This window comes from Mobula hypostoma, chromosome 9, assembly GCF_963921235.1.
Source record: "Mobula hypostoma chromosome 9, sMobHyp1.1, whole genome shotgun sequence".
Taxonomy (NCBI): Eukaryota; Metazoa; Chordata; class Chondrichthyes; order Myliobatiformes; family Myliobatidae; genus Mobula; species Mobula hypostoma.
The window spans coordinates 141,066,177-141,080,395 of record NC_086105.1 but is presented as its reverse complement, the minus strand read 5'-3'; the positions used below and the strand labels follow the sequence as shown (position 1 = coordinate 141,080,395).

Genomic DNA, 14,219 nt, shown 5'->3' with positions numbered 1-14,219 from the left:
ACTGACAGAACCACATAATTATAACATATAATTACAGCAGTGCAAAGCAATACCATAATTTGATGAAGGCCAACCATGGGCACAGTAAAAAAAAGTCTCAAAGTCCCCGAGTCCATCGACTCCCGTCCCCGATAGCAGGTAGCAAAAGGGAGAAACTCCCTGCCATAAACCTCCAGGTACCGTCAACTTGCTGATGCCTTGGAAGCAACTGACCGCAGCCGACACTGAGTCCGTCCATCCGAAAACTTCGAGCCTTCAACCAGTCCCTCTGATATAGCCTCCCGAGCGCCATCCTCTGCTGAGCGCCTTCGACCTCGCCCCGGCCGCCGAAACAAGCAAAGCCGAGGATTTGGGGCCTTCTGCTCCGGAGATTCCGGTTACCACACAGTAGCAGCGGCAGCGAAGTGGGCATTTCAGAAACTTTCCAGATGTTCCTCCGTGCTCTCATGTCTGTCTCCATCAAATCAGAACTGTGCACGGTCCCCTACTTGACAGATTACAGATATCATTCACCGGAGAGGCCGCGCGCGCTGCTGTCGTGCCGCCATCTTCTCCTCCTCCATTTACTGCGTGTTTTGAAATAATTTGTATGGATGACTTGCAATAACAGACCAATTGTCCCTTTTCGTGCCTTGTGGCACATCGGGTGACGGTTTTGCCATTTCTGTGGCATTTGACTGTTTTTTTTTAATGAGACCAAGTTTCTAGCTCGACGCTTAACCCAGCATGGATGGAAAATGTGCAAGGAGCCGGCTGGATTTGAACTCAGGACCATTTGCCTCAAAGTCTGGTGCTGATGCCACAACAGACCAGTACCAATACTAATACTAGACTGGACATGTGCTGTGGAAAAAAAATCTGAGAAATTGTCACTGTCAAGACATTAGCAGATTTTCTAGACTATTGGATGTTCCTTCTGCAATTACTCGTCCGGTTAGTAGGTTAGTTGGTCACATGGGTGCAATTGGATGGTGTGGGCTCACTGGGCCTGTTACCATGGTTACTAGGTTAATTGGTCACGTGGGTGTCATTGGCTCATTTGGCCAGTAGGTCCTGTTACCTTCTGCATCTCCAAATAAAAAGAATTAAATTAAATAAAATAAATACAAAGCCTCTGTTTCAGCTGTGCAGGATCATGATGTGAGAAATAATATCACAATGTTAAAAGCAGGCCATCACAGGTTTTACCCTGGAGGCACAAGCAATTGTCCTCACTGCCACACATCACAGACCTTACTGAGGCCAAAGAATCAAACCACTTGAAGGTGTGCTGAACCAGAATGTGTGACTGAAAGACAGAAGCATTTATTCTGGTAATATAAACATGTTCATACTCCCTAAATTATGATATCACTTGGCAGTATGTGAACAGATGGGAAAAGTGAAGGGATATTTCAGATACACGCTTGTCTGTTGATGTTTCGATTCAGAGAGTCTTGTTTTCCTTTTAAACAGGCAGGGGGTGCTGGATTCCTCTTGCGATCGAGGAACAGTCACTAGCAGGAAACCCATCTGCTGATATTTCATCACTGCCATTTTACAGTAGCTGGCAACAGCTGATGAAAAGTGTCTGGGCCAAACTGGACTTCCATAACTCAGATCAACAAGTCAACCAACTTGACTGGCAGCTGGTTAAATTGATGGGCTCATATCAATGGGGGCCTCTTCTCTTCAGCTGATGGCCACTTATCTGTGGAGCACTCAGGGAGTGCGGTTTATACAGCAGATTTTTCTTCCCTGCATTTCCACTTTTGGTAGGCTTTCTCTTCTAACTGCTGGATATTTTTATTTATTTCATTTTACTTAGGGCTGCAGCACAGTAACAGGCCCAATAAGTCCATGCCACCCAGTTGCACCCTTATGACCAATTAACCTTCTAACCTGTACGTTTTGGGAATGTGGGAGGAAACTGGGGCCATGGGGAGAAGATACAAACTTCTGACAGGGATCCTCCTTCGCTCCAAAGAGAAAAGCCCTAGCTCACTTAACCTATGCTCATATGACATGCTCTCTAACTAAGGCAGGATACTGGTAAATACACCCTCTCTAAATTTTCCACATCTTTATAATGAGGCAAACAGAACAGAAGACAATATTCCAAGTGTGGTCTAACCAGGGTTTTATAGAGTTGCGATATTACCTCATGGCTCTTGAACTTAATCCTCCAACTAATGAAGGCCAACACACCATACACCATGTTAATAACTCTATCGATTTACACAGCAACTTTGAGAGATCTATGGACATGGACCCCAAGATCCCTCAGTCTCTCCACACTGCTAAGAATCCTCCCATTCACCCTGTATTCTGCCTTCAAATTTGACCTTCCAAAGTGTACCACTAGAATCAAACAGAGTCCTTAAGTATTATAAAGAAGCCAGAAATGAACTCATGAAGGGAACTTGGAAAGCCAGAAAAGGCAATGAAAAGTCTTTGGCAGGTAAGATTAAAGAGAATCCCAAAGGAGTCTACACATTTATTGGCATCCGTTAGTCTCGTGAGACCATGGATTTGTGCCTTGGAAGATTTCCAGGGCGCAGGCCTGGGCAAGTTTGTATGGAAGACCGGCAGTTGCCCATGCTGCAAGTCTCCCCTCTCCACCCCACCGATGTTGTCCAAGGGAAGGGCAGTAGGGCCGATAGAGCTTGGCACCAGTATCGTCGCAGAGCAATGTGTGGTTAAGTACCTTGCTCAAGGACACAACATGCTGCCTCAGCTGAGGCTCGAACTAGTGACCTTCAGATCACTAGACCGACGCCTGTAATTCTACACATGGAACAAGAGCAAAAGGATAACTAGGGAGAGCGTGAGACCACTCAAGGATAAAAGGGTCACATTTGCTTGAATGTGATGTCTTTCATGAACTCTTTGCATCAGTATTCATTACAGAGAAGGATGTGGACAATAGGAAGATTCAGTGCCAATTGTATTCATATGCCCGGACATTTCAAATTAAAGGAGAAGGTAATGTTGGATTCCTTAAAGAGCATTAAAATGGATAAGTCCCTGGACCCTAATGGGATTTACCTCAGGTTATTGAGAGAATCAAGTGAAAAGTTTATTGAGGCTTGGCCAATACCTTTGTGTCCTCCCTAGCCACAGGCAAGGTTCCAGAGGATTGGCAAGTCGTGAATGCTGTTCCATTTTTCAAAAAGGAGCCAGGGATAATCCTGGACATTATAGACTGGTGAATCTCACATCAGTGGTAGGGAAGTTACTGGAGAGAATTCTTAGGAATAGGATTTATGAGTACTTGGAAAACCATGGCCTAATTAGAGAGAGCCAGCATGGCTTTCTGCAGGGCAAGTTGTGTCTTACTAACATAATTGAGTTTTTGACGAGGTGGCATACGTGATTGATGAAGGTAGAGATGTATTTGTTGTCAACATGAATTTCAGTAAGGTGATTGACAAGGTCCCTCGTGGGAGGCTCATCCAGAAGATTAAGATGGATAGGATCAATGGTGAATTAGCCATTTCGATTCAGAACAGGTTTGTCTGTAGAAGACAGAGGGTAGACGTCCAGCTAGAAGTTTGTTATTAGTGGTGTTCTGCAGGAATATGTATTGGGATCTCTGCTGTTTGTGATGTATATAAATAACCTAGATGAAAATGTAGATGGGTGGGTTAGTAATTTTGTAGATGATATGAAGATATGAAGAAGGTGGTGTTGTGGATAGTGTAGATGACTGGCAAAGAATATACTGTAGATCAGTTACAGATATGGACAGAGAAATGGCGGATGGAGTTTAACCTGGCCAAATGTGAAGTGTTGCACCTTGGTAGGTCAAAAGCAAAGATTCAGTACACTGTTCAGGGCAGGACCCTGAACAGTGTTGACGAGCAGAGGGATCTTGGGATCCCAGTTCGTGGCCACACAAGTTGATAGGCTGGTTAAGAAGGCATATGGCATGCTTATCTTTATTAGTTTAGGCATTGAGTTCAAAAGTCAGGAAGTTACGTTGCAGCTTTGTAAATCACCAGTTAGACTGCATCTGGAGTATTGCATACAGTTCTGGTCTCTCCATTATAGGAAGTATGTTGAGGCTTTGAAAAGGGTGCAGAAGAGGTTTATCAGGATACTGCCTGGATTAGAGAGCATTGGCTATAATGAAAGGTTGGACAAACTTGGGTTGTTTTCTCTGGACAGGAGCTCTGATAAAGGTCTATAAGATTATGTGAGGCATAGATAGAACAGACAGACTATATCGTGAACAATTTTCATCTCCCATATTTTGTGAGGGATGTGAAGGCACTGGGGGGAGATCAGAGAATGGTGGCAAGACTCATTCAAGGTCTGCAGGGCATGAGCTATGAAGAAAGATTGAAAGAATTAAATCTTTTTAGCCTAAGTAGATGTAGAATGAGAGAAGACATGATAGAAGTGTTAAAAATCATTGAGCGTATAAGTAAGGTGGATGCCAGCTGCTAGTTCAAAATTACTCCATTAACGAGGTCTCGGGGCCATGGTGGTGACTAGTTAAAGGAAGATTTCAGACTAACATCAGGAAGCATTTATTACGCAGTGAGTTGTGGGCACCTGGAATAAACTACCTCGTTGTGTAGTTGAGAGTAGTACCTTAAAGACTTCCAAATCTAAACTCAATAGTTATTTCAACACACTATGTGAATAGGAATTTGGCAAGCTTTGTTGAGCCAAATGGCCTGCTCTTGTCAAAAACTTTCTAATGTTCTAATAGACAGACTTTATTGTTTTCCCAGAGTTGAAATGTCTAATACCAGAGGGCATGCATTCAAGGTGAGAGGAGAAATGAGGGGCAAGGTTTTTCACACAGAGAGTGGCGGGTGCCTGGAATGCACTGCCTGGGGTAGTGTAGAGGGCAATACACTAAGTACTTTTAAGAGGCATTTAGATAGGCACATGAATGTGAGGAAATGGATGGATATGGACATTATGTAATTAGTTTATTTGGCCATTTGATTATTAACTTATTTGGGTTGGCACAACATTGTGGGCAGAAGGGCCTGTTCCTGCGTTGTACTGTTCTGTGTTTTATGTTCACTCCCACTTCTCCAGATTGAACTCCATCTGCCATTTTTCAGCCCAGCTCTGCTTGCGGTCAATGTCCCATTGTAACCTATGACCATCTTCGACACTATCCACCACTCCTCCAACCTTTGTGTCATTTGCAAACTTAATTACTCACCCTTCCACCTCATCTGCCTTTGATGGGCAAGCCAATTCTGTATCCACACAGCCAACTTCCCTGGGATCCCGTGCCTTCTGTCTCTCCGAATGATCCTACCATGGGGAACCTAATCTAACATCTTACTAAAATCCATAGGCACCACATCCACTGCTTTACTTTCATCAATGTGCTTAATGGCATCCACAAAGAATTCAATCAGGCTCATGAGGCATGACCTGTCCGTCACAAAGCCATGCTAACTATCCCAAATCAGACTGTACTTCTCCAAATGCTCATAACTCCTACCTCTAATAATGTTCTCCAATAATTTGCCCCCCACTGATCTATAATTCCCAGGGTTATCCTTACTCCCTTTCTTGAAAAAAGGAATAACATTTGCCACCCTCCAATCATCTGGTACCAGTCCTGTGGCCAGTGAGGATGCAAAGGTCATCAGCAAAGATGCAGCAATCACATCCTTCACGTCACCTAGTAACAGTATGCCTGAGGTTTAGGCAATCCTAACGTTTTTCAAAAGTTTCAGCACATCCTTTTTCTTAATGTCAACATGTTGCAGCATATCAGCCTGTTATATGCTGTCCTCACAAATGTCAAGGTCACTCTTACTGGTAAATGCTGAAGCGAAGTATTCATTAAAAACCTCCCCTACCTCCTCTGACTCCAGATACCTGTTTCCTCTTCTATCCCTGATTGGTCCTACCTTCACTCCAGTCATCTGCCTGGTCTTCATACACGTGCAGAATGCCTTGAGGTTTTCCTTAATCCTACTCACCAAATCACTCACATATGTCATGATTTTTTTTTTTGCGGAAGCAGTACGGTGCAACACATAAAACTATTACAGTACTGTGCAAAAGACTTGTGCACCCTAGCTATATATGTGTGCCTAAGACTTTTGCACATTGCTGAATATAAAACCCGAGGGTTGGACTAGTAACCTTGAACTGTGAGTTCAAATGCCATCGTGGCAGATGGGAAATTAAAATGAAGTTTATTAAGTAAGTGTGGCTCGCATAAGTGATCATGACTATGGAATTGTTACAATCCCATCTGATTCATTAACGCTGTTTAGGGACTGCACCTGTGGTTCAGTCTAAACATGGTTATTTTTGAATTGAGCCAACAAGCCACTTAATGGCTTTCATTTAGAACACATACACTCAGTGACCACTTTATTGGGTATACCTATACACCTGTTCTTTAATGCAGATATCTAATCAGCAAATCATTACATCAAAACATGCAGACATGGTCAAGAGGTTCAGTTGTTGTTCAGACTAAACAAAAGAACAGAGGAAGAAATGTGATCCACAAACGTAAGTGACTTTGACTGTGGAATGATTGTTGATGCTAGACGGGGTGATTTGAGCATCTTAGAAGCTGCTGATCTCCTGGGATTTTCACATACAACTGTTTCTAGAGCAGGGGGTTCCCAACCAATTTATGACATGGGCCAATACCATTAAACAAGGGGCTGTGGACCTCAAATTGGGAACTCCTGCTTTCGAGTTTACAGGAAATGGTATAAAAAAACCCCAAAAAAAACATCCAGCGACCAGCAGTTCTGTGGGTGAAAATGCCTTGTTAAGGAGAGAGGTCAGAGGAGAATGGGCAGACTGGTTCAAGCTGAGGGAAGGTGACGTTAACTCAAATAACCAGGGGTTAAATCAGTGGTGTGCAGAAGAACATTCTTGAATGTAACCCACTCTGAGTTCCACTCCTGTACCTAATAAAGTGGCCGGTGAGTGCACTAATAGAGCAAGGTGCAAAGGCATTACACAAATGTGTTACCATTGAGGCATATAGGGAAATACTTGCTCAGGAAATGGACTGATGGCACAGCAGTTAGTTTACTGAACAAGTGAACCAGAGATCTGAGTTTGATGTCTACCACAGCAGCTGTGAAATATAATTTAAAAAGAAACATGTTGTTTACAGCAAGCTGCTTTTCAACCTTGCCAACCTCCAAAGTCCCACAAAATATCCAATTTGATTGAAGTAGATTGTCATTCCTTCAGCTAAGTGCTTTACAATTTTCAATACTGAAGTAGTTCCGGTTTTGAAAACTTTCTAATCCCATCTAAATATTCCAAATTTTGCTTCACACTCTCTCAGATGTTTAAAGTGTTAGTTTAAAACAAAAAGCGGTTCTTCCCTTCCTGGTTTGTTGCCCGTGAGGATTTTGTCCAATGTAATGGGCAATTCAGTCAGCCTGGTGAGATAGGGGATCGCCTTGTACTGATGCCCAGCAGCAGCCAAATTCCAAAGAGAGGTGCGTTCCACAGAGATGGTTAGGCCTTTGTGGGATGTTGTCTTCTGGATTGACAGGGATTGTTTCGTTGACTGCAAATTCCAAGTATTAGTTCAAATATTCAAATAGATTCAATGGCCACTTTATTCAGTACACTGTAGAATCTGGTGTGGTTTTCTGCTGCAGTAGCCCACCCACTTCAAGTTTCGATGTGTGTGTGTTCAGAGATGCTCTTCCGCACACCACTGTTGTAACACATGTTTATTTGAGTTGCTGTTGCCCTACTATCAGCTTGAACCAGTCTGGCCATTCTCCTCTGACCTCTCTCATTAACAAGGTGTTTTCGCCCACAGATCTGCAGCTCACTCGATGCTTTTTATGTTTCTCACACCGTTCTCTGTAAACTCAGGATGTTGTGTGTGAAAATCCCAGGAGATCAGCAGTTTCTGAGATACTCAAACCATCCTGTCTGGCACCAACTATCACTTAACAGTCAAAGTCACTTAGATCACAATTCTTCACCCATCCTGATGTTTGGTCTGAACAACAGCTGAACCCCTTGACCATGTCTGCATGCTTTTCTGTATTGATTTGCTGCCACATGAACAGCTGATTAGGTATTTGCATTAACATGAAGGTCTACAGGTGTACCTAATAAAGTGGCCACTGTGTTTTAATTTTGCAATTCTCCTTGCACTGGGTAGTACTGGTCTAATTATTCCTTATAAAGGGATGCTGCTTTGCCATTCTGTCAGATTTTCTGGCTTTCCACATTAATAATAATATTCAGATGTTGACACATTCATCCCCGTGAAGACTTTGCAGTGTGAAACATTTCAGAGCATAACCTTGTTTCTGCAGTGAAGTGTTGGAAATGTTGAATGTCCGATTAGGTATGACAGTCACACTTCGAGTGCTCCAATAAATCTAATTCCAGAGTCTTAAATTGTTCTCTGACTAGTTCTGGCTCAAGCTACAAAGCTAAATTTTACTCGTATTTTACCCTGAGCCTGAAGTGCTCAGGGACTAACAGATCTACTTACCCGTCCAGATCTTGGTAGTTTACGTTCACTCTCTTTGCAGATCCCAGAAGCTCTGAAAAACAGAGGAAAAAAAAAGTGGAATTGAGAAAACATTTACCAGAAGCTTTGTAGATGAAGAGCCTGAAGCATTGTCCCCACCCATCCCACAATCTTTTTGATCTACTACCATTTGGAAGGAGGTACAGGAGCATCAGGACTAGGACTGTCAGACTGGGTAACAGCTTCTTCCCTCTGTGAGACTCATGAATACCCTCTCTCCACCAAGGTCTCGTCACTAGGACAGTGACCTGTTTACTGTTTACCGTACTATTTACTGTTTACTCTTTATTTGTTCTGTGCATTATATGCATTTTGAATGATATTTTATTAAGCTATTTATGGTAATATTTTGTTTTATGTGCTGTGTGTGATATATGTTTTGTGGGTATACCGTGGTCCAGAAGAACATTGTTTTCTTTGGTTGAATATATGTACAGTCAGATGACAATGAACTTGAACTTCAATGTAAACATAGAAAGTATCACCTCAAAAAATTGAGACCATTTAGCTCATGTGTTCGGAAGAGATAATCAATCATACATATTCAAGCATATTCCTGAGACAGAGATTGACACCTGAGCTCACGTGGGAGTCAAAAAACTGCAGATGCTAGCTATCTGAAATAAAACAAAGTTTTAGAAATTATTTTACTCCTTTCTTTTAGCATAATAATGAAGGAACTCAGAAGGTCAGGCAGCACCTATGGAGGGGGGAATCTCATTAAAACCCATCAAATATTGAAAGGCCTATCATAGAGTGGACGTGGAGAAGATGCTTTCTTTAGTGGGGTGACTATGACCAGAGGACACAGCCTCAGAATACAAGGATGCTCCTTCAGAGCAGAGATGCTGAGGAATTTCTTTTGGCAGAGGGTGATGAATCTATGGAATTCATTGCAACAGATGGCTGTGGAGGCTAAGTCATTCGATGTGTTTAAGAGGTTGATAGGTTTTTGATTTGTAAGGGTTCAAAGGTTATGGGGAGAGGGCAGGAGAATAGGTTTGAGAGAGATAATAAATCCACAATGATGGAATGGTGGAGCAGTCTTGATGGGTCGACTGACCTAATTCTGCTCTTACGACTTATGGTTTTATGGTCTTATGAAATAAGCAGTCACATTTCAGTCCAAAACATCTTCTGACCCTCTGGATTATACCATAAGACCATAAACGAAGGAGCAGAATTAGGCCATCTGGCCCATCACATCTGCTCTGCCATTCAATCATGGCTGATCCTTTTAATCTATCTCCTCCTCAACCCGAGGTCCCAGTCTTCTCCCTGTAACCTTTGATGCCATGTCCAATCAAGAACCTATCAATCTCTGCCTTAAATACCCCTGACCCGGCCTCCAAGCTGCATGTGGCAACAAATTCCACAAATTCACCACCTTTTGGCTAAAGAAATTTCTCCGCATCTCTGTTTTGAAAGAGCACCCCTCTATCCTGAGGCTGTGCCCTCTTGTCCTAGGCTATCCTACCATGGGAAACATCCTTTCCACATCTACTCTGTCTAGGCCTTTCAACATTTGAAAGGATTCAATGAGATTCCACCCCCCCCCATCCTTCTGAATTCCAGCAAGTGCAGATCCAGAGCCATCAAACATTCCTCGTATGATAACCCTTTCATTCCTAGAATCATCCTTGTCAAACTCCTCTGGACCCTCTTCAGCACATTTTTTCTAAGATGAAGGGACAAAAATTGTTCACAATACTCAAGGTGGAGGCCTCTCCAGTGCCTTATAAAGCCTCAGCATCAAATCCTTGTTCTTGTATTCTAGACCTCTTGAAATCAAGTCGAGTCACTTTTATTGTCATTTCAACCATAACTGCTGGTACAGTACACAGTAAAAATGAAACAACGATCCTCCAGGACCATGGTGCTACATGAAACAACTCAAAACTACACTAGATTATGTGAAACAACATAAAACTACATTAGACTTCAGGCCTACATGGGACTACATAAAGTGCACAAAACAGTGCAAGACAGTACAATAATTAATAATCAAGACAATTGGCACAATAAAGGACAAATTACAATATAATAATAAATGATGTAAATGTAAACAATGTTTTAGCAGGAATTAAGAAAGAAATGAGCAAAAATTGCAAAGGGAGCGGAGTGGTGTTCAGTTGTGTGTGTGTGTGGGTGTGTGTGTGTGTTGGTGTCAGACTAGACTCTGGGAATTGAGGAGTCTGATGGCTTGGGGGAAGAAACTATTGCACAATCTGGTCATGAGAGCCCGAATGCTTTGGTACCTTTTGCCAGATGGCAGGAGGGAGAAGAGTTTGTATGACGGGTGCGTGGGGTCCTTCATAATGCCGTTTGCTTTACGGATGCAGCGTGTGGTGTAAATGTCTCTAATGGTGGGAAGAGAGACCCCGATGATCTTCTCAGCTGACCTTACTATCCGCTGCAGGTTCTTGAGATCCGAGACGGTGCAATTTCCGAACCAGGCAGTAATACAGCTGCTCAGGATACTCTCGATACACCCTCTGTAGAATGTGGTGAGGATGCTAACATGGCATTTGCCTTCCTCTCCACTGACTCAACCTGCAGTTAACCTTCAGGGTGCCCTGCACAAGGACTCCCAAGACCCTCTGCATCTCAGATTCCTGGATTTTCTCCCCGTTTAGAAAATATTCCGCACATTTATTACTACTAGCAAAGTGCATGACCATGCATTTTCCAACATTATATTTCATTTGCCACTTTTTTGTCCATTCCCCTAATCTGTCTAAGTCCTTCTGCATCCTACCTGTTTCCTCAACACTATGTGCCCTTTCACCAATCTTTGTATCATCTGCAAACTTGGCAACAAAGCCAGCTATTCCATCATCTAAATCATTTATATACAGCATAAGAAGAAGTGGTCCCAACATCTGCAGCCTCCCTTGCTACTCAGTGTTACTGCTATTTTTGTTTCTATTTCCACTCCCATGCTTGCTGCATCAGGCGGGAACCCTGCCATTTCTTTAGCATTTGTCTGTTTATTTTTACAAGGCCGAGTTGCTAGCTCGACGCTCAACCCAGCACGGGTGGAAAGCATGCAAGGAACCGGCCGGATTTGAACCCGGGACCAATCGCCTTGAAGTCCGGTGCAGATGCCAATACACCACCAGCCGGCTTTGTCTTGTGTAATCGTATATAAATTGTATAATCTTTGACAAGGAGTTTTGGAATTTGTATACCCAGTCTGGAGAATCAGGAACCAGCCATGGACAACTACGTTTATATATAATTTATATTTTCTGTGTCATCTGCTCTTGGCAGGCAGCTGCAAGGAAGATTTTCCTTGCACCTTACTGCACCTGAGAACAGGACAAAAATCGACTTGACTTGATATACAAGGGACCGCTTGTATTTGACAAAGTGGCCACTGCGTGTGTGTTCATGTCCTTCTGCTGCCACAGACATCCAGTTCAAGGTTTGATGTCTGCACGCCACTGTTGTAATGCATGGTTATTTGAGTTGAAACAACCATGACGAAAAGCAAAAGAAGCAAACATGGTTGAGCAGATGAAGGAGGCTTAGTGGTGTGTCAGGGGAATGAGTCTGACATTGTGAAGACCAGGGAAGAATGATTGCTACTGGAAAAGCCATCTGATGCTTAGTCCCTGTTCATCCCCATCCTATTGAAAACATTCCGTTTGTCCTCTCCATTATTCTCCATTCTCTGCAACTCATCTCCAAGCGAGCTACAACCTTGTCGTAGGGTTTGGAGGCTTGCAAGCCTCAATGACCCAGAGAGCTATTCTGGCTAGAATCAGGGCCTTGTGCTTTGGTAGGCTCAACCATGCCAAGCACGTTAAAAGGGCAAACACAAAATAATCTGCAGATGCTGGGGTCAAAGCAACACTCACAACACGCTGGAGGAACTCAGCAGGCCGGGCAGCATCTGTGGAAAAGATCGGTTGACGCTTCGGGCCGGAACCCTTCGTCAAGACTGTAGGGGGAAGGGGCAGAGGCCCTATAAAGAAGGTGGGGGGAGGGTGGGAAGGAGAAGGCTGGTAGGTTCCAGGTGAAAAACCAGTAAGGGGAAAGATAAAGGGGTGGGGGGGAGGGAGGCAGGGAGGTGATAGGCAGGAAGGGTGCAGAAAGAATAGGGGAGAACACAATGGGTAGTAGAAGGAGGTGGAACCAAGAGGGAGGTGGTAGGCAGCTGGGGGAGGGGGCAGAGTGACATAGGGATAGGGGAAGGGAGGGGGAGGGAATTACCGGAAGTTGGAGAATTCTATGTTCATACGAAGGGACTGGAGACTACCTAGACGGTATATGAGGTATTGCTCCTCCAACCTGAGTTTAGCCTCACCATGGCAGTAGAGGAGGCCATGCATGGACATATCTGAATGGGAGTGGGAAGCAGAGTTGAAGTGGGTGGCTACTGGGAGATCCTGTCTGTTTTGGCGGACGGATAAGGTTAAAAGGGTAGAGGCCAGTCTAAGAATTGTCCACTGATCCCCCAGGTTTGGGGATTCAGCTCAGGGCTAACAACCCTTACTGGTCAAAAAAAATAATTGCTTTGGGAGCAGCAATGAAGAATCCTTCTTTATCTGTATGCGATGGTATGGACAGAGATGGAGGACCTTCATTGCTGCCAATGTCAGGCAGTAAGTAAGCAAATTTGCAACTCAAAAACATTTGAATAGAAAATGGAAATTGCTGGAAATACACAGTGCATGAAAAGAGAGATTTGATCTCTAACTTTTGGTGATCTTGATGAAAATCCATTAATCTGAAACATTATTTCTGTTTTTATCCCCACGTACGCTACTGGACCGGAAGCAGGGTCTCAACTCAGAACGGTGAGTTCATTTCCATTGATGCTGCCTGACCTCTCGAGTCCCTCCAGCATTTTGTGTGTGCTTATGATTTGCTATTAAATCTGCTGAGTATTTCCAATCGTTTCTCTCTTTAGATGTAAGTAAGCAAGCCTGAGGGGAATCGCACGAGTTAGGATGCAAAAATAAGAATTTTGGAGTAGCTTAACTTTATAGAGAAGACAACAAACAAGACTGAGCAGAGGATTGCTTGAATAATTACTAAGGGCAATTATCATGATGCACCTAGATTCACTCTCCCAAAACTTAAATAGAATACAGAATATCCTTAATATTCTTGTATTGACCACATACAATAAAGGCAATTCTGAAAACAGAAAATGATGCAAACATTTAATGGCTTAGGAAATATCTGGTCCATGAGTCAGTCCTCATGGGAGGATCAGAGGAGGAGAGGGTCAGCACTTTAAATTCCTCGGTGTTATCATTTCAGCGGACCTGCTCTGGGCCCAGCATGTTAAGTGTAATTAAGAAGCAAGCACAACAGCGCCTCTACTTCCTTAGGAGTTTGCAAAGATTTGGCATCTAAAATGTTGTGGCAAACTTCTATAGTTGTACTGTGGAGAGCATTCTGACAGGCTGCATCACTATCTGGTATGGAGGGGCTACTGCACAGGACCGAAAGAAGCTGCAGAAGGTTGTAAGTCTAGTCGGCTCCATCTTGGGCACCAGCCTACAAAGTACCCAGGACATCTTCAGGGAGCGGTGTCTCAGAAAGGCAGCGTCCATTATTAAAGACCTCCACTACCCAGGGCATGCCCTTTTCTCACTGTTACCTTCAGGTAGAGGGTACAGAAGCCTGATGGCACATACTCAGCGATTCAGGAACAGCTTCTTCCCCTCTGCCATCCGATTCCTATATGGACATTGAAGCT

At 43.5% G+C, this 14,219-nt stretch overlaps 1 protein-coding gene across 4 annotated transcripts in view; it reads right to left on the bottom strand.

Moving 5' to 3' along the window:
- Positions 1–14,219, bottom strand: part of caskin1 (CASK interacting protein 1) — a 740,245-nt gene that overhangs the window by 273,154 nt on the left and 452,872 nt on the right. For all 4 annotated transcript variants that reach the window (XM_063059322.1, XM_063059323.1, XM_063059324.1 and 1 more), the window contains exon 2: positions 8,465–8,516. In XM_063059322.1, coding sequence (XP_062915392.1) covers positions 8,465–8,516 — 52 coding nt within the window. The remainder of the gene's footprint in view (positions 1–8,464; positions 8,517–14,219) is intronic.